This window comes from Hemitrygon akajei, chromosome 8, assembly GCF_048418815.1.
Source record: "Hemitrygon akajei chromosome 8, sHemAka1.3, whole genome shotgun sequence".
NCBI classification, from domain to species: domain Eukaryota; kingdom Metazoa; phylum Chordata; class Chondrichthyes; order Myliobatiformes; family Dasyatidae; genus Hemitrygon; species Hemitrygon akajei.
Window position 1 is genome coordinate 164,123,562 of NC_133131.1, and position 21,868 is coordinate 164,145,429.

General features: G+C 45.6%; 1 protein-coding gene across 4 annotated transcripts in view; it reads right to left on the reverse strand.

Annotated features, from left to right (window-relative positions):
• Positions 1-21,868, reverse strand: part of scn5lab (sodium channel, voltage gated, type V-like, alpha b) — a 583,358-nt gene that overhangs the window by 72,847 nt on the left and 488,643 nt on the right. For all 4 annotated transcript variants that reach the window (XM_073054976.1, XM_073054978.1, XM_073054975.1 and 1 more), the window contains 2 exons: positions 18,235-18,361; positions 2,970-3,124 (listed from right to left, as the gene is read on the reverse strand). In XM_073054976.1, coding sequence (XP_072911077.1) covers positions 2,970-3,124; positions 18,235-18,361 — 282 coding nt within the window. The remainder of the gene's footprint in view (positions 1-2,969; positions 3,125-18,234; positions 18,362-21,868) is intronic.

Genomic DNA, 21,868 nt, shown 5'->3' on the forward strand with positions numbered 1-21,868 from the left:
GAGTTCTGCCATTTCCCAAGGAAAGCAGGGAGAGATTCCTGAGCAATTTATTAGCAGTGTGGAGGAACAGAGAGATCTTGGGGTCCATGTCCATGGATCGCTCAAAGTTGCCACACAGGGTGGTAGCTGCAACATCACCTCACGACTCTTGAACCAGTGAAAATACTGGTTGACCTCACTTGGAATACTGTATTCAGGTCTAGTCAACTCATTATAGGAAGGATGTGAAAACTTCAGAGAGGGTGCAGCAGAGACTTACCAGGACGCTGTCTGGATTAGAGAGCAGTAAGAGGAAAAGTTGAGGAGCTAGGGCTTTTCTCTTTGGAGTGAAGCTGAGAGGTGACTTGATAAAGGTGTCTAGGATGATAAGAGGCATGAGAGAAATGATAGCCAGTGCCTTTTTAACAGATCGGCAACAGCTAATACGAGAGGGCATAATTTTAAGGTGATTGGAGGAAAGTATAGGGGGAATGTCAGCAGTAAGCTTTTTAACACAGAGGGTGGTGGATGCGTGGAATGTGCTGTGGGGTGGAGATAGAGACAGACACATTAGAGACTCTTAGGTGGGCACATGGATGAAAAAATGGAGGGCTATGTGGAAGGAAGCACAAGACTGATCTTGGAGAAGGTTTAAAGGTCCGCACATCATAGGCCGAAGGGCCTATACTGTACTGCATGGTTCCATGTTCTGTGCTCTATCAGAACATGATAGTAGGAGACTTACAAACCGATGGTAACGTTAATGAGTGACAATAGACAGTAGGTGCAGGAGTAAGCCATTTGGCCCTTCTAGCCAGCACCACCATTCACTGTGATCATGGCTGATCATACACAATCAGTACCCCATTCCTGCCCTCTCCCCATATCCCTTGACCCCGCTATCTATAAGAGCTCTATCTAACCCTCTCTTGAATGTATCCAGAGACTTGGCCTCCACTACCTTCTGGGGCAGAGCATTCCACATATCCACCACTCTCTGGGTGAAAAAGTTTTTCCGCATCTCCGTTCTAAATGGCCTACCCCTTATTCTTAAACTGTGGCCTCTAGTTCTGGACTCACCCATCAGCGGGAACATGCTTCCTGCCTCCAGTGTGTCCAATCCCTTAATAATCTTATATGTTTCAATCAGATCCCCTCTCATCCTAAATTCCAGTGTATACAAGCCCAGTCGCTCCAATCGTTCAACATATGACAGTCCCACCATTCCGGGAATTAACCTTGTGAACCTATGCTGCACTCCCTCAATAGCAAGAATGTCCTTCCTCAAATTTGGAGACCAAAACTGCACACAATACTCCAGGTGGTGTCTCACCAGGACTCTGTACAGCTGCAGAAGGCCCTCTTTACTCCTATACTCAATTCCTCTTGTTATAAAAACCAGCATGCCACTAGCTTTCTTCACTGCCTGCTGTACCTGCATGCTTGCTTTCACTGACTGATGTACAAGAACACCTAGATCTCGTTGTACTTCCCCTTTTCCTAACTTGACTCCATTTAGATAGTAATCTGCCTTCCTGTTCTTGCCACCAAAGTGGATAACCTCACATTTATCCACATTAAACTGCATCTGCCATACATTTGCCCACTCACCCAACCTGTCCAAGTCACCCTGCATTCTCATAACATCCTCCTGACATTTCACACTGCTACCCAGCTTTGTGTCATCAGCAAATTTGCTAATGTTACTTTTAATCCCTTCATCTAAATCATTAATGTATATTGTAAACAGTTGCGGTCCCAGCACCGAACCTTGTGGTACCCCACTGGTCACAGCCTGCCATTCCGAAAGGGACCCGTTAATCGCTACTCTTTGTTTCCTGTCAGCCAGCCAATTCTCAATCCATGTCAGTACTTTGCCCCCAATACCATGTGCCCTAATTTTGCCCACTAATCTCCTATATGGGACTTTATCAAAAGCTTTCTGGAAGTCCAGGTACACTACATCCACTGGATCTCCCTTGTCCATTTTCATAGTTACATCCTCAAAAAACTCCAGAAAATTAGTCAAGCATGATTTTCCCTTCATAAATCCATGCTGACTCGGACTGATCCTTCTACTGCTATTCAAATGTGTGGTAATTTCCTCTTTTATAATTGACTCCAGCATCTTTCCCACCACTGACGTCAGGCTAACCGGTCTATAATTCCCTGTTTTCTCTCTCCCTCCTTTCTTGAAAAGTGGGACAACATTAGCCACCCTCCAATCAGCAGGAACTGTTCCTGAATCTATAGAACATTGGAAAATGATTACCAATGCATCCACGATTTCTAGAGCCACCTCTTTAAGTACCCTGGGATGCAGACCATCAGGTCCCGGGGACTTATCAGCCTTCAGACTCAACAGTCTATCCAACACCGTTTCTTGCCTAATATAAATTTCCTTCAGTTCATCCTTTATCCTAGTTCCTTTGGCCACTATTACATCTGGGAGATTGTTTGTGTCTTCCCTAGTGAAGACAGATCCAAAGTACCTGTTCAACTCGTCTGCCATTTCCTTGTTCCCCATAATAAATTCACCCGTTTCTGTCTTCAGTGGCCCAATTTTGCTCTTAACCAAAATTAACCAGTGGTTAGATTCTCTCTCACTGAAGACAGCCGTTGTCTCACACTTCTGTGGCGTGAACGCTACTTGCCACTCATTGGCCTAAGAATGGATATTGTCTGGGTGTTACTCCTTGTCAGCACAGCAGCTTCATTTGTTTTGGGGTGAAAAGGGAACAGAGGTTGGGTCATTATGAGGTATGTAGATGAACACTCAAACCACCGATGTATGGAGAGTACAGACAGAGTGTTTGGAATTGGGATGAGTAGTTAAAGCCAGCATGGGCCCAGTAGGCTGCAGGGCCTGTTCTGGTGCCACAGGACAGGACAACTAATAATATCACAACCAAGAGATGTTCTGGAGCAAAGACAGGGTCTATGAAGTCTGGTGCCTCTCGGCCCAAGCCCAAAGCGAATTTGTGACTGACCAGGGCTCCACTGCTCAGTAGGATCATGAAGATGATGAAGCTCTCGAACCAGTTGTGCTCCACAATTTTGTAGCAGGTTTTCCTCAGGTTCCACCAGACCCTGCCGAAGCCGGTCGTCACGTCAATCTGGCAGCAGCTGAAGTGGCGGACGCAGGCTGTGGAAAGAGAGAAATAAAGTGAGAGGGAGAAAGGAAGAGAGGGAGACAGTGAAAAAGAGAGAGAGAGAGAGAGCAAGGTACAGAGAGAATGAGAGAGGAAGAGGGAGAGAGAGAAAGGAAGAAAGAGAGGGAGAAAAGAGAGAAAGAGAGAGAGGGAGGGAGGGCTCAGGGCTCCACCAGAGTGAAGGACTGGCATTCTGAGTCCTTCCCAACCTCAGGGAAGGAAGAAAATGAGGAATTCACTTTGAGGGTGGCTTTAAGGAGGCCTTTCATGAGACCTTCCATGGCAACCCATTGAGCCAAAGCTGGCTTCACACATTCCCATTTGCTGACTCACATGTTCTCATTCAACCGCTACAGTAATTAGTTGGTCAGGGCTCAGTCTGAGTTGGTTCTATGTCATGGCAAAGTTTTGCGCTGGGGAGTTGAGAGGGGAATCACTGAAGTCGGCTCCTATTCAATCAACAAGTTCTCCACAGATTCCTCCATGCACATTCTCTTCACTCTGACCTCCTTCCATCACTGGTAGTCAGGTCCTCAATGCCTGGCCCCAATTCATATCTGCCAGACTCACTCTGCCACACACCATAAGACCATAAGACAAAGGAGCAGAAGTCGGCCATTCGGCCCATCGAGTCTGCTCTGCCATTTCATCATGAGCTGATCCAATCTCCCCTTTAGTCCCATTCCCCCGCCTTCTCACCATAACCTTTGATGCCCTGGCTAGTCAGATACCTATCAATCTCTGCCTTAAATACACCCAATGACTTGGCCTCCACTGCTGCCCGTGGCAACAAATTCCACAGATTCACCACCCTCTGGCTAATAAAAATTTTTTGCATCTCTGTTCTGAATGGGCGCCCTGCAATCCTCAAGTCATGTCCTCTCGTACTAGACTCCCCCACCATGGGAAACAACTTTGCCACATCCACTCTGTCCATGCCTTTCAACATTCGAAATGTTTCTATGAGGTCCCCCCCATTCTTCTAAACTCCAAGGAGTGCAGTCCAAGAGCGGTTCCTCATATGTTAACCCTCTCATTCCTGGAATCATTCTAGTGAATCTTCTCTGAACCTTCTCCAATGTCTGTACATCTGTTCTTAAATGAGGAGCCCAAAACTGCACACAGTATTCCAAGTGAGGTCTTACCAGTGCCTTATAGAGCCTCAACATCACATCCCTGCTCCTATACTCTGTTCCTCTAGAAATGAATGCCAACATCACATTCGCCTTCTTCACCACCAACTCAACCTGGAGGTTAACCTTAAGGGTATTCTGCACGAGGACTCCCAAGTCCCGTTGCATCTCAGAACTTTGAATTCTCTCCCCATTTAAATAATAGTCTGCCCATTTATTTCTTCTACCAAAGTGAATGATCGTACACCAGCCTCTCTAACCTTTCTTCATGAAACAACCCACCCACTCCAGATATCAGTCCAATAAGCCTTCTCCAAACCACACCTAAAGCATTAACATCCTTCCTCAGGTAAGGAGTCTGATAATGTACACAGTCTACCATCAGTGCTCTCACCAACTCTCAACAGCAGTGGTAGTAGAGGCAGATACATTAGGGACATTTGAGAGACGTTAGATAGGCAAATGGAGAGCTATGTGATCTTGGAGTAGGTTGAAAAGTAACCATGATAGAATCAATGAAAGACCATGCTAAAATAGGGCGTCAACCAGTGTGCACAACAAACTGCAAATATAAAAGAAAAAAATAATAAATAAATATCGAGAACATGAGATGAAGAGTCCTTGAAAATGAGCCCATAAGTTGTGGGAACAGTTCAGTGACCTGGATGGCGGGGGGCCCTGATGATGAATGCAGCTTTGCTGTGACAATGCTTCGTGTAGATGTGCTCAAAGGTGGGGAGGGCTTTACCCGTGATAGACTGAGCCGCATCCATTACTTTTCATAGGATTTTCCATAAATATTTGTACTCTTTCATTGTTAATAAAACTTGCAAACAGTTCATTGGCTGATGCCAATGGACAATAAATATAAATCACAGAACCTCACAGGATGAGAATAGGCCCTTTGGCCTATTATATTTGTGCCAATCCTAATTAATACCATCTTTTTGCACATGGTCTATATCTGTCTATTCCAAGAAACAAGGATCAAGGATTAACTTTATTCGCCATATACATTTACACAAATTTGGAATTTGCTCTTGTGCTTTGGTCAGGGTACAACATTCAACATTATAAAGAATTACATAAAAATAGAGGTTAAAGTACAAATATGGAATAAACTTTGAATAAATACGTAAATAATGGCATGTATTTACACTGTAAACAGTGTTATAAGAAGTGGTTTGAAGTGTTTACAGTGCAATGACTGGGGTTATAGATAGAGAGGGGTGGGGGGGGGGGGGTTAACCAGAATGGTTGATCAGATTAACTGGCCAGGGGGAAGACACTTTTAAGATCAGAATCAGAATCAGGTTTAATTTCACCAGTGTATGTTGTGAAATTTGTTGTGATGTGGCAGTTGTACATTGCGATATGTAATAATGAAAACTGTGAACTACTGTAAGTATATAAGGGGTGAAGTAAAGAGCTGGGAAGCTGATTGGTGAAAGAGATACAGGTCTGGAGAAGGAGGAGTCTAATTGGAGAGGACAGAAGGCCATGGAAGAAAGAAAAGAGGGGTGGGGGGGGGATCACCAGATGGAGCCAGTGGGGAGGCAAGGAGATCAGGTGAGAGAGGGAAAAGGGGATGGGTCGTACAGAGTGTGGTGGATGAGGATGGGGTGGGGGTGTATAGTTACTCTAAAGGATTGAATGGTGCATGGAAAGGGGCTTTTAGAAAAGGTATTTTGCTGGGTGTGTGCTTTCCCTGCCTTTCATGTGCCTGTCTAAATGCATTGCTGTTAAATATGCTTCCACCACCTCCTGTGGCAGTGCATTCTGGGCATCCGCTGTGCAAAAACCAATCCTTACCCCACACTTCTCCCTTAAACCTTCCTGCTCTCTCACCTTAAATCCATGCCCTTTTGTTTGACATTTCTATCCTGGGGTGTTGTGGGGGTGGGTGGAAGATTCTATCTGCCCTATCTATGTCTCCCATCACATTTTAAATACTTCTATCTGACCGCCTCTCAGCCTCCGAAGCTGCAGAGAAGACAATGCATGTTTATCCAACCCAGTGAAAGGGAAACTAATTCAGCAAATAGCGCCGTCTAATTCAGTTTGACATTGGAAATCTGGCCTGATTTAGTGCAACATTAAGCAATTATGATAGTGAGTTAAATGCACTTATGTAACAGGATGCTGGGTATCATTTTCCTTTCAAATAAATAACCACTCCATGCTCCATTCAATCCATTAGAGTAACTGTACCCCCCCCCCCCCACCACCATCATCCACCACACTTGGTACAGAACCACTTGTCTTTATTACTTGCATTTCAGTCATCACAACAGGAACCAGCTACCTAAAGCCTCTTCTGTTAACTCTACCCAGCAATGTGCAGTGAGGCTGAACTCGTCCTGCGTATCTGATTTCAGCCGGTTCAGACAGGGCAGGCTCACATCTAGGAAACAGCGCTCGATGTGATAACAATTTGAAGAGATGTTTAGAGAGGCATGAGGAAAACTGAAGGATACGGACACTGTGTAGGCACTGGGGATCAGTTCAATTGGCTATCTGACTATTAATTGAGCTGGTTCAGCACACCAATGTGGGCTGAAGGGCCTGTGTCTCTGCTGTACTTTTCTGCATTCCATGAGCTAATTCATACACATTGCCCTGCGCAAATTTCTGTAGATGTACAGTAAAGAGCATTCTAACTGGTTGCATCACTTTCTGGTCTGGTCAGGCCACTGCACAGGACTGGATAAAGCTGCAGAGGGGCGCAAGGTCAGCCAGCTCCATCACTAGCCTCCCCAGCATTGAGGGCGTCTATTAAAGACAATCCCTCAAAAAGGCAGCATCCATCAGCAAGGATCCCAGGCACCCAGGACACACCCTCTTCTCATTACCATCATCCAGAAGGGCCTGTCGACACACACTCAATGTTTTAACAAAAGCTACTTCCCCTCCACCATCAGATTTCTGAAAGGACAGTGAACCAACACAAGAACACTACCTCATTTTTTTTTTGCTCTTTTTTGTACTACTTATTTAATCTTTATATAAATGAACACCCGTAGTGGGTAAGCTACTGGAACTGGATACATAGGTAACTGGATAGGCAGGGACTGATTACTGATAGTCAATGTGGCTTTACGTGTGCTCGGTCATGTCTAACAGGAGATGGGATGTTATGCTGAAGTTGGTAAGGCCTAATCTGGTATGCTGTGTCCAGTTTTGGGTGCCTACCTACAGGAACGATGTCAATACCATTGAAAGAGTAAAGAGAAAAGTTGAAAGGATGTTGCTGGGACTTGAGGGTCAGGGTTACAGGGAAAGATTGAATAGGTTAAGACCTTATTTCCTAGAGTGTAGGAGAAGGAGGGGAAATTGAGAGTGCGGAACGAGCTGGTGGATGCGGGTTCAATTCATCCTTTAAGAGAAGTTTGAATAGGTACATGAATGGGAGGGGTACGGAGGGCTACGGTCCAGGTGGAGGTCGATGGAACTAGGCAGGTTAATAGTTCGGCACGGACTAGATGGGCTGAAGGTCCTGTTTCTGCGCTGTAGTTTTCTGTGACTGTCTGGCTCTATGACTCTGATTCTGTTTGTACCTGCATTTCTCAGCCAGATGGGTTTGCAGTGCGGGCTGAAAGGACAGAGGAAATATGGGAGGACATAACTTTAAGGTGATTGGAGTAAAAAAAAATGGGATTGTAGAGATGTCTTTTTTACACATAGAATGGTGGGCGCATGGAACGCCCTGCCAGGCAGGGGTGCTGGGACATTTAAGAGACTCTTAGATATGTAGGATGGAAGGGTTAGATTAATCTTAGAGTAGGTTAAAAGTCGGAACAGGATCGTGGACGAATGTGCCTGGACAACGCTGTAGTGTTCTACGTTCTATGAAATGACGTTGTGCTCAGGGCTTCCTTGGAAAAACGTAACACCATCAATATCCGAGGATCCATCTGACAGCAGCTACAGAAGACCCAACACCACCAGGTTCAAGAACAGCTACCTCCCTTCAAACGGTTGGGCCTTGGCCAAGGGGCACAATGCTAATCATTATAGTTCAGCAACACTATGACCAGTCTGATCACTCTGCACTAAGGTTTGCCATTTTGCTGTTATAAATGTGTTCTGTCTCGTAAAGATTGTGTATAATTTACTCAGTCAAAGGGCAGCAGTGGAAAGGATGAACAGTTTCAAGTTCCTGGGATCTGTCCTGGGCCCAACATATTGATTAAATTACAAAGAAGGCCAGCCAGTGTCTATATTTCATTAGGATTTTGAGGAGAATTGGTATGCCACCAAAGACACTGGCAAATTTCTACAGATGTTCCATGGAGAGAGCATTCTGACCGTCCGATATGGAGGGGCCACTGCACAGGATCAGAAAGAGCTGCAGAAAGTTGTAAACTAAGCCAGCTCCATCATGGGCACCAGCCTCCGCACCGTCATCTTCAAAAGGTGATGCCTCAAAAAAGACAGCACCCATCATTAAAGACCCTAACAACCCAGGACATGCTCTCTTCTCACTACTACCATCAGAGGGGAGGTGCAGGAGCCTAGAGACACATACTCAATATTTTAGGAAAAGCTCCTTCATCTCCACCATTAGATTTCTGAACAGACAATGAACACTAACTACCTCAGTATTTTTGCTCCCTTTTTGCACTTCTAATTTATCTTTTTATATGTATTTCTTATTGTAAATTATAGTATTTGTAATGCCTTGCAGTGTACTGCTGCTGCAAACCAACAATTTTCACAATATATGTCAGCAATATCGATTCTGATCCTGATCCAGCAGTTGACCAGTAGCCTTCGACAGTTTACACCATGGTATTTCTAGTGTTCATCTTAATACCTCCTTAACACTGTCAATTCTAGATTTTAGCATCTTTTTTGGATTCTTCTAAATCTCCAACCCTTCACCTTCCACCCATCACCTTTGCCAATATGAGAGATTCCTCTTTGTCTATCTTATCTACATACCCCTGCACACTCCTATCATTTCTCTTCTTGGCCACAGATCTGAGAGTAACATTCCCAGCCTATTGAGTTTCTCCTCCTAATCAAAACCTCCATCCAAGACAAACCATCCTGGAGAACCTCCTCTGAATCAGCCCCAGTGTAATCACAACCTTCCTGCAGTGTGGAGTGGGGTTGAAACTTGGGTAGGAATTCCAAAGCCTGGGGTCCAAATGGTGCCATTGATAGAGCGATTAAATCTGAACAACCTTCCTTCTCTGTGCCTCAATGATTAGTTGTTCACATGTACGTTTACACATCAAAACATACAGTGAATTGCACTGGTTGTGTCAAAGACCAACACAGTCCGAGATGTGCTGGGGGAAGCCCGTAAGTGTTGGCGTCAACCCAGTCACCCAACAGCTAACTAACTCTAACCTGTATGTGTTTGGAATGTGGGAGGAAACCAGAGCACTCAGAAGTCACAGGGAGAACATACAAACTCCATACAGGCAGCAGCGGGAATTGAACCCAAATTCTACAGCTGGTGCTGTGAATCGCTATGTTGAGTGTTAATGTTAAGACTACAGCGGGCACTGTCAGCCTAAGTTATAAACCAGTATCTCTGAGGGCAACGTGGCTTCTGCCAGCAACCTGACTTGAGGCTGGGACTTGTTGACTCGGGCTTTAGCTTGTCACTGCACTCATACATCTCCTGAGGTGCAGGATGCGTGGAGTTTAACATATCTTCTACCTGCATTCAGCGGCTGACAAGAGTCTCTGAGCAGATGCCACCTTAATACAATTTGCATTAAGCAGCTGTGCCAGATGCAACGTGTGCCAACTCATCTTTTAACCCCACCTCCACCAAGGCCACAAAGCAGCAGAACGGGAGGCTTCTGCGGCTTGCAATTCATACAGCAGATCATCGCTTAAACAGCCAGAGCACAGCAGTGTTTGCTAATGTACAATGGACTGGCCTGGAACTAGAATTAATCACCAGGGCTTTTCAATGCAGAAGATGCTGGCAATCCCCAAGAGGACACTGTACAGGAGCAAAGAGTTGTAGAGTCGTACAGAGTGGGAAAGATCAGATTAGCTTTATCTGTCACATGTTCGCACAGTGAAATGCATAGTTCGTGTCAACGACCAACAGAGTTCAAGGACGTACTGGAGGTGGGGGGGGGGACACAGCCTGCAAGTGTCACCGTGCTTTTGGCTCCACAATTTACTAACTTTAACCGGAGTGTGGGAGGGGAACTGGAGCACCAGGAGAAAGCCCACGCTGTGATAGAGAGAACGTACAGACTGCTTTCAGACAGTGGTGGGGATTGAAGCCCAATCTTCCGATCACTGGCACAGTAAAGCGTTACGCTAACGGCCATGGTACCTTTGTGGCCCTTGGCCATAATCAGCCCACTTACATTAAAACCACGATGTCTCTGGGTTCTGAGAAAGAGAAGAGGAATGGGACCAATGGGACTGATCGATATAGGATCCAATCATGCCTTATAATTATATGAAATGACAGCACTTGGAAAAGGAGTCCTTGACATTTTGGACCCTTGAGCACAATAGGTTTGCATGTCCATAAGGCCATAAGTCACAGGAGCAGAATGAGGCCATTTGGCCCATAGAGTCTGCTCTGCCATTCCATCACGGCTGATTTATTATCCCTCTCAACCCCACTCTCCTGCCTTCTCCCTTTAACTTCTGAAACCCACATTAATCAAGAACCTATTAATCTCCACTTTAAATATACCCAGTGACTTGGCCTCCACAGCCATCTGTGGCAATGAATTCCACAGAGCCACTGTCCTCTGGCTAAAGAAATTCTTCCCTATCCCTGTTGTAAAGAGAAGTCCCTCTACTCTGAGGCTAGACTCCTAGACTCCCCCACTACAGGAAACATCCTCTGCACATCCACACTATTTAGGCCTTCCAATATTCAATAGGTTTCAATGAAATCCCCCTCATGCTTCTAATCTCATGTGAGATTAGAAGGGTCAGAGCCATCAAATGTTCCTCATACATTAACCCATGGGATCATTTTTTTTTAAATGAGGAGGAGGAACAGCTGAGGACCCTCTTCGAAACGGGGCCCAAAATTGCTCACAATACCCTGAAGTGTGGTCTGACCAATGTTCTTCTGACATCAACTCTCCTTCTTCACTTGCAGTCAAAATTCATAGAAGTTTCTGGAAATTTCAAAAATCCATCCATGGTGCATTCAAGTGAGAAGATTACCAGTTCTGAAACGTGAAGGGTAGGTCTTCATCTTCATGATAATATGGTAGGTGTTTGGTCGCACAAAATTGTTCCCATGTGAAAAGAGGTGCATCATGGGATTGTTATATTGATTGAAATTGAATTTGTACCTTGCTGTCATATTGCCTGAAAAAAGTCAGCCTCAAACATTGTACCAAGTGCATACAGTATTCCAATTTGTGCAATTGGACCCTCAGCATGAGACATTGGAGACCCGAGTCACCCCATCCACAAACTGTTCCAGCTGCTACCATCCGGGAAACGGTACTGCAGCATAAAAGCCAGGACCAACAGGCTCCGGGACAGCTTCTTCCACCAGGCCATCAGATTGATGAATTCACGCTGATTTGAATGTACTCCATATTACATCGACTGTTCTATTTATTATAAATTACTATGATTGCATGTGGCACGTTTAGATGGAGACGTAACATAAAGATCTTTACTCCTCATGTATGTGAAGAAAGTAAGAAATAAAGACAATTCATTTCAATGGTGAGGCCTAATGTGGAGTATTGTGTGTGGTTCTGGTTACCTACCTACAAGAAATATATCAATAAGATTGAAAGAGTACAGAGAAAATTTTCAAGGATGTTGCTGGGATGAGGACTAATCTAGAGGGAGCTTTACTCTGTCTAACCTGTGCTGTCCCTGCCCTGGGAGTGTGTGATGGGCTGGTATAGAGGGAGGTCCACTCTGTGCCTTGGGAATGTGTGATGGGACAGTGCAGAGGCAGCTTCACTCTGTGTCTAACCTGTGCTGTCTCTACCCTGCCGTACGGATGTGCGCAGAGCACGCGATCAGATGGTGCGGATGCATCCTCTCGTTTGGAGTTAACCAAAAAGGGCAAAGGTGAACCTGTGATGCAGAGGGAGGTGAACAACAGCACTTTGCAAAGCAGAGCAAAGGAGGGGAGGGTTATGTTGCGTTGTTGAATCATTGGAAGGACCAGGACAGGTTGAGGATGTGATTACAAATGCTTAGAGTATCCTGGAGCTTGTAACTGGGAGAAGTAAGAACAAGAGCAAGGAAGGTCTGGCCACTACTGGAGTATTATCTCTTGTTCTCTGCATCCCTTTACAACGGATGAAAGGGAGTAAATCTCCCTCTGCACGACCTGTCACACACTCCCTACGCAGGGAGTGTAGAGTTGGGGATTCTCCTGGTCAGTTTGCTCCTGACAGGTGTCCATTCAGGTGGACAGGGTCCAGAAGGTAGCAGCTGAGGGCTCTGCTCAAACCAAGTGTCTGTCCCTCTACAGGGGTTTCATCTTTGCCCATGTTCCTGGAGAAGGAGATCATGGTAATGACAGACACAATGTGGGATTTTCCAGACCATTGGGCTCCTCATGGGCTTGAGTGTGTTCTGATTAGAGACGTCCTTGTTATAATTCAAAAATGTAAGTAGTATGTACCATGAAGTTACTGTAATATTGTATTCCTGTCATACAGAATACACCATAAACATAAGAAATACTGCAGATGCTGGAAATCTTAAGCAATGCACACAAAATACAGGCAGCATCGATGTCCGTTTGCTCGTTCTGTGCTGTGTCATAGGATGTAGGCATTCATGATCTTTCCATGACCATGATTGTTCTTGGCAAATTTTTCTACAGAAGTGGTTTGCCAGTGCCTTCTGGGCAGTGTCTTTACTAGACGGGTGACCCCAGACATTATCAATGCTCTTCAGAGATTGCCTGCCTGGCTTCAGTGGTCACATAACCAGGACTTCTGATATGCACCAGCTGCTCATACGATCATCCACCACCTGGTCCCATGACTTGACGTCACCCTGATCGGGGGCTAAGCAGGTGCTACACCCTCCCCAAGGGTGACCTGCAGGCTAGTGGTGAAAAAGAATACCTTACACCTCCTTTGGTAGAGACGTATCTCCACCCCACCATTCTAGCATCTACGGAGGGAAATGAACAGTCAACTTTTCAGGCCGACACTCTTCATCAGAACTGCAAGTGAAGGGGGCAGAAGCCAGAATGAGAGGTGGAGAGAGGAGATGGAGTACAAGTTGGCAGGTGAGGGAGAAGCTGGGTGCCTGGGGGAGGGGATTAAGTAAGAAGGTGAGAGGGGATAGGTGGAAGTGGTAAAAGACTGAAGAAGAAGGAATCTGACAGGAGAGGAGAGTGGGCCATGAAAGAAGGGGAAGGAGGTGGGTCATCACAAGTCCATTAAATTATAAGATAAAGGAACAGAATTAGGCCACTTGGCCCATTGAGTCTGCTCCTCCATTTCATTACGGCTGATCCAGTTTTCCTCCCCACCCTAATCTCCTGCCATCTCCCCATATCTTTCCATGCCCTGACCATCCTCTGCCTTAAATATACATAAAGACTTGGCCTGCACAGCCGCCTGTGGCAAAGAATTCCACAGATTCACCACTTTCTGCCTGAAGAAATTCCCCCCATCTCCATTCTAAAAGTATGCCCCTCTATTCTGAGGCTGTGTCCTCTGGTCTTAGACTCTCCCACCATAGGAAATGTCCTCCTCACATCCACTCTATCAAGGCCTTTCACCATTCAATAGGTTTCACAGAGGTCACCCCTCATTCTTCTGAATTCTAGTGAGTATAGGTCCAGAGCCATCAAACAATCTTCATATGACAAGCCATTCAATGCTGGAATCATCTTCGTGAATCTCCTTTAAACCCTCACCACTTTCAGCACATCCTTTCTAAGGGGCCTCATCAGGGTTTTATAAAGTTTCAACATTATATCCTTGCCTTTAAATTCTAGTCCTCTTGAAATGAATGCCAACATTGCATTTGCTTTCCTCATAACAGACTGAACCTGCAAATGAACCCTTAGGGAATCCTGCACAAGGGCTCCCAAGGCCCTTTCCACCTCAGATTTTTTGTATTTTCTCTCCATTTTGAAAATAGTCAATCCGTTGGTTTCTTCTACCGAAGTATATGACCATACATGTCCCAGCACTGTATTCCATCTGCCACTTCTTTGCCCATTCTCCTAAGCTGTCTAAGTTCTTCTATAGCCTCCCTACTTCCTCAAAATTACCTACCCCTCCACCTATCTTCATATTGTCTGCAAACATTTCAAGAAAGGCATCAATTCCATCATCCAAATCATTGACATAATAACATAAAAAGAATCAATCCCAACAAAGACGCCTGTGGAACACCACTAGTCACAGACAGGCAACCAGAAAAGACTCCCTTTATTCCCACTCTTTGCCTCCTGCCAATCAGCCACTGCTTTATCCATACTAGAATATTTCCTGTATTACCATAGGCTTGTAGCTTGTTAAGCAGCCTCATGTGTGGCACCTCATCAAAATCTTTCTGAAACTGATTCTCCTTTTGTCTATCCTGCTTGTTATTTCTTCAAAGAATTCCAACAGGTTTGTCAGACAAGATTTTCCCTTGAGGAAACCCATGCTGACTATGGATTATTTTATCATGTGCCTTCAAGTACCCTGAGACATCATCCTTAATAATTGACCTCAGCATCTTCCCAGCCACTGAGGTCAAACTAACTGGCCTATAGTTTCCCTTCTTCTGCCTCTCTCCCTTCTTGAAGAGTTGTGTGACACTTGAAAATTTTCAGTCTTCCAGAACCATTCCAGAATCTAGTGATTCTTGAAAGATCATTACTAATGTCTCCACGATCTCTTCAGCCACCTCTTTCAGAACTCTGGGGTGTACACTATTTGGTCCAGGTGACTTATCTACCTTAAGACCTTTCAGTTTCCCAAGAACCTTCTCTCTAGTTATGGTAGCTTCACACACTTCATGCCCCCTGACACCTGGAATTTCTACCGTACTGCTAGTGTCTTCCACAGTGAAGACTGATGCCAAATACTCATTCAGTTCATCCACCATTTCCTTGTCCTCCATTACTACCTCTCGAGCATCATTTTCCAGTGGTCCAATATCCATTCTCACCTCTCTTTTACACTTCATGAATCTGAAAAAACTTTTGGCATCCACTTTAACATCATTGGCTAGCTTACTTTCACATTCCATCTTTACCTACTTAATGACTTTTTCAATTGCCTTCTGTTGGTATTTCAAGCTTCCCAATCCTCTAAATTTCCACTAATTTTTTCTCTATTATGTTCTTTGACTTTTATGTTGGCTTCGACTCCTCTTGTTAGCCACATTTGTGTCATCTTTCCTTTAGAATACTTCTTCCTCTTTGGGATGTATATATCCTGTGCCTTCCGACTTGCTTCTAGAAAGTCCAGCCATTGCTGCTTTGCTGTCATCCCTGCCAATGTTCTTTTCCAATCAATTCTGGCCAACTCCTCTCTCATGCCCTTTTACTGCACTGTAGTACTGATTCTCCTTCTCAAATTTCAGGATGAATTCAATGATATTATGATCAGTTACCCCTAGGGTTCTTTTACCTTAAGCTCTCTAATCAATTCTGGTTCATTACACAGCACCCAATCCAGAATAGCTGATCCCCTAGTGGGCTCCACCACGAGCTGCTCTAAAAAGCCATCTTGTAGGCATTCTAGAAATTCCCCCTCCTGTGATACAGCACCAACCTGATTTTCCCAATCTACCTGTATACTGAAGTCCCCCATGAATATTACAACATTACACTTTTGGCATGCATTTTCTATCTCCCATTGTAATTTGTAGGCCACATCCTTACTACTGTTTGGGGGTCTGTATACAACTCCCATCAGGGTCTTTTTACCCTTGTAGTTCCTTAGCTCTATCCACAATCATTCAACACCCTCCAACCCTATGTCACCTTTTCTAATAACTTGATTAAATTTGTTACCAACAGAGCAATATCACCGCCTCTGCCTTCCTGCCTGTCCTTTCAATACAATGTGTATCCTTGGCCAGTAAGCTCCCAGTGGTAATCTTTCAGCCATGATTCAGTGATGCCTACAACATCATACCTGCCAATCTTCAATTGTGCTGCAAGTTCACCTACCTTATTCCGTATCCTGCGTGCATTCAAATATACCACCTTCAGTCCTGTATTCAGCCTTTGATTTTGTCCATCTTTTATGTTGCAACTCATCCTGTTGACTGCAATTTTGCCCTATCAGCAGCCTCTCCCTACTGCACATTGCCTCTGTTTGTAAACCAGCTACCTCAGCTTCAGTACTATTATCCACCTTTCCTACGATACTTCTTGCATTGAAACATAAGCAGCTTAGGACACTAGTCGCATCATACTCGACCTTTTAATTCTCAACTTTGTCTGAGGTTTTACCAGCATCTGCCACCACAACCTCTCCACTAACTGTTCTGGCATTCTAGTTCCAATTCCCCTGCAATTCTAGCTTAAACCCCACTGTGCAGCATTAACAAACTTTCCCACTAGGACATTAGTCACCCTCCAGTTCAGGTGCAAACCCTCCCTCTGTACAGCTTCCACCTTCCTTGGAAGAGAACCCAATGATCCAAAAACCTTATGCCCTCCCTCCTACACCATCTCCTTAGCCATGTATTAAACTGTGTAATCTTCCCAGTTCCGGCTTCACTAGCACTTGGCATGGGTAGCAATCCTGAAATCACAACCCTGGAGATCCTGCCCTTTAACTTAGCACCTAACTCCCTGAACTCCCACTTCAGAACCTTGTCACTCATCCTACCCATGTCATTGGAACCTACATGGACCACGACTTCTGACTGTTCACCCTCCCACTTAAGAATGCTGAGGGCTCGATCAGAGATATCCCAGACCCTGGCACCTGGGAGGCAACACACCATCCAGGAATCTCGTCGCCTACAGAAACTTCTGTCCATTCCCCTAATGAAACCTCTAGTGTGTCTCTTCTCCCCCTCTTCCTTCTGAATCTGAGAGGCAGACTCAGTGCCAGAGTCTTGACCACTGTGACTCTCCTCTGTTGGGTCATTCCCCACGACAGTATCCAAAGTGATATACTGTTGTTGAGGGGGATGGCTACAGGGGTATTCTGCACTGGCTCCTTAACCCCTTTCCCCTTCCTGTCACCCAATTTCCCGTGTCCTGCCTCTTGGTGTAATTACCTCTCTATATGTCCTGTCTATCATCCCCTCAGCCTCCTGAATGATCCGGAGTTCATCCAGTCCCAGCTCCAACCCCTTAATGCGGATTGTTAGAAGCTGCAGCTAGATGCACCTCTTGCGGTTGTAGTGGTCAGGGACACTGGAGGTCTTCCTGTTTCCCCACATCCTGCAAAAGGAACATTTCACTATCCTGCCTGTCATCCCTACTGTCTCTGGCTGAGCAGATTTAAAGAGAAGGAAAAAGAATCTGAGCTTTGCTTTCTCTGAGTTGAAGCCTCGAAGAGCTAAAGCCTCAAGATCACCACTCTGACTCTGACCACTCAGATGACTGCCACTGCGCTTGCCCCTGCCTCCCTTTAGTTTGCTCTTACTAATCAATCTCAAACGGTGATCAGTCACTGGTCAAAGCTCTATTACGCTGCCCCAACCTGCAACGGCTGCCTTTTTCCCTCGGGCAATGGACCTGATTGAAGTCACCTCTCCAAACTTCTGAGTGTGGTAGGTAGGCAGGTGAGGGGAAAAATGGAGAATGGGAAAACAGAGAAGGGGGAATGGGGAGAAAGTACCAGAAGGTTGATAAATCAATGTCCATGCCATCAGGTTGGAGGCTACCCAGATGGAATATGAGGTTTTGCTTCTGTACATGACTGGCATATTGGAAAAGGAATGGGAAGTCAAAGTGAAATGCTGCCCTGACTTGCAGAGTCCCTTCAGCCTTTAATGCGTACTACTAAATAAACTAGAGGAAGATTCAATAGAGAGGCTCTGCTCTCCTCCACCGAGCTGCATCCTACCCTCGGTGAAGCAGTCGTCTGGATCCACGGCCTCCTCCAGGTGCTCCGAGGTGTGCTCCATCTCGTCGCCCTTGCTTGTCAGATCGATGGTGCTGCCTTCTGAACAACTGGAGAGGTCGTCCAGCTTCTAAGGGAAGGAGAGAAAGATTACAGGTCACACCCACACCAGCTCCTTCGCAAGTATACAACCAATTAGAGGCTCACCACTGAGCACAGAGTCTGACCCAGAGCTTGTCAAATGAACATTTCAGGATCTACAGTTGATGATCTATGAGTCCAAACCTCAGCACAGTGGATTTATTTATTTATTTTTTAATTTACTGAGCAAGAATGCGGAGTTGGTCCTTCCAGTCCCTAGCTTAATCATGGGACAATTTACAATGACCAATTAACCTACTAACCGATACTTTTTTTTGGACTGTGGGCGGAAACCAGCACATTGGGAGGAAACACTTGCAGTCGCAGGGAGAATGTACAAACTCCTTACAGGCAGCGGTGGGAATTGAACCTGGGCCGCTGGTACCGTAAAGCATTGCGCTACCATAGTCAATTAGGTATTTCTGGAATTGGAAGATTTACACTGGCAGCAATCACCAATAAACTACCATATGGTCATTTTCTGAAGCTTACCAAATGATAGCTTGATTTGTTACATTAGCACACTAACAGTGAACGCAGTGCTGGAGGAAGCCGGTGCAGCAGGTATGGGCTTCAGAGTCACCGAGTCCATCCCTGAACCTCTGAAACACCACCTTCTGGTGCCTCATGCCCCCTGTACTGCCTGTGTTTCTCCATTTGCCATTCACACTCCAGTTACACTCAATAGCCACTTTATTAGGGACCTCCTGTTCGTGATCTTCTGCTGCTGTAGCCCATCCACGTCAAAGTTCAACAGGTTGTGCGTTCAGAGATGCTCTTCTGCACACCGCTGTTGTAATGTGTGGTTATTTGAGTTACTGTCGCCTTCCTGTCAGCTTGAACCAGTCTGGCCGTTCTCCTCTGACCTCCCTCATTAACAAAGCATTTTCGCCCACAGAACTGCCGCTCACTGGATGTTTATCTTTTGTTTGTTTTGCACCATTCCCTGCAAACTCCAGGCACTTTTGAGCATGAAAATCCCAGGAGATCAGCAGTTACTGAGATACTCAAACCACCCCGTCTGGCACCAACACTCATTCCACGATCAAAGTCACATAAATCACATTTCTTCCCCATTCTGATGTTTGGCCTGAACAACACCTGAACCTCGTGACCATGTCTGCATGCTTTTATGTATGGATTGCTACAACATGATTGGCTGATTAGATTTTTGCATTAACAGGCAGGTATACAGGTGTACCTAATGAAGTGGCCACTGAGTGGATACTTGGTCCTTCTCTCAGCAGGGTAGACACATTCATCACGGTTTGATTTCTGCAGTTGAAATGCTCTAGTCCACACCGTCGGCAAAGAGAGTGAGTCCTGTTCAGCCTCTTACCAAATGATGATATTCCCTTCATCTTTGATATTACAAACAGAATCATTTCCTTAACTGGGGGGGCGGGTGAGGTCTGGGCCTGACGTCCCAGAAAGTGCACGTGCAATACATCGCCTCTCCTTTCCCGGTGTGGTGATCGCCGTGTGGTCACTGTCTGGCTTGCTAGGCAGGAGGCCACTGCAAATGGCCTCTCCTACACTACTGCATCCGTAGCAACACCTTCTTGTCGGTGCCCCCCCTTTCCACCGAGCTTGCTACGTCATGGCGTGAACGAGTGTCCGGCGGTATAACTGGATGGGTAGGCTGGGCTCGTTAGCCTTGGTTGGCAGCCAGCCGAAGAGAAGGACAACTCTGACTCCAAACCCGGGCAGGTGGGGCTCGTCAGCCTTGTCAGGCCATCCACCTAGGAGAAGGACACTCCAACGTAACTCCTACGACCCGAGGACCTCGCTGTCACCGTCCCAGCTTGCTAGGCTATGGCAGATGAAGCCCGGGTGTAAAGGGTGGGGCCAGTACCATGCACATTTCACTCCACCTAAAAAACCATTGCGCAGGCCGAAGGACTCACCCACGCCTGTGGGTAGCCCCTTCCTAAATCTTCGTTCGCGAAGACAAGCCATGATGATGATTTCCTTAACTTGCCTTCCTCAGAAGATCAAGATTTGACTCTAGCTCCATAGCGTCCACTCCTTCTGCTGCCTCGATAAGGTAGGCAACATAATCAAAGTCCCCCCCACTCCCACCCTGAACATTCTCTCTTCTCCTGCCTTCCGTAGGGCACAAGATACAAAAGCCTGAAGGCATGTAAGACCGTAAGACATACAGTGCTGAGCAAAAGTCTGAGGCTCATGTAAAAAAATTCAGTAAAGTGAAGATGCTTTCAAAAATAATGAAAAGAGAAGCTTGTAAATATCAAAAAACTGTAAAGAGCAGTAAATAGTAAAAAAAACCTGAATCAAATCAACATTTGGTGTGACCACCCTTTGCCTTTAAAACTGCATCATTTCTTTTAGGTACCGTGTCGCGCAGCTTTATAAGAAAATCAGTTGGTGGGTTGTTCCAGGCATCTTGGAGAACTTGCTACAGTTCTTCTGCAGACTCTGGCTGACTTGCTTGCTTCTGTTTCTCCAGGTAATCCCAGGCAGCCTCGATGACATTGAGATCGGGCTTCTGTGGAGATCATTCTATCTGATACCATATAAAAAATATCTAGGGTGCACAGTTCTGCAGGAGCAGACTTATGCCATTCAGCCCATTAAGTCTACTTCATCATTAAATTATGGTTGATATATTACCCATCTCAACTTCATTCACCTGCCTTCTGACCAAAACCTTTGATGCCCTTACTGACCACAAAACTATCAGCCTCCGCTCGAAGAGTACTCACTGACTTGATCTCCACAGGCGTCTGAGGCATTGAATTCCACAGATACACCACTCTCTGGCTAAAGAAATTCTTCCTCATTTCTCTTCTAAAAGATGTCCTTGTATTCTGAGGCTGTGTCCTCTGGTCTTAGACCTCCCACTCAGTAGAATTATATTTGACTTTGGCTCCATGGTGTCCACTCTTCCTGCTGCCTTGTAATCAAAGACCCCACTCCCACCCTGGACATTCTCTCTTCTCCCTCCTTCTATCGGGCAGAAGATACTAACGTCTGGCCACCGGACTCAGCAACAGTTTCAATCCCGCTGTTTTCAGACTCCTGAACAGACCTCTTCTGCTCTAGGTGTGAACTTTTACTCCCTTCACCTGCCTTGTCACAACCCTCTCACCTTATAGTCTACCTGCACTGCACTTCCTCTGTAACTGTTTGGGGGCAACAGGGTAACGTAGCGGTTAGCGTTAATGCTCTTGCGGTGTCAGCAACCCTGGTCAATTTCCTGTCACTGTCAGAAGTTTGTACATTAATCCCACGTCTACAAGGGTTTCCTCCCACATTCCACAGTAGGTTAATTGGTCACGTGGGTGTAATTGGGCGGTGCGATCCTATTGGGCTGAAAGGGCCTGTTACCAAGCTGCACCTCTACAATAATAACGCTAAATTCGGCTTATCTTATTGCTTTTCCTCAATCTATTGATCTGTCTGGATGGCATGCAGAGCTAAATTTTTCACTGTAGCTCAGTAGATGTGACAATAATAAACCAATACCAATTAC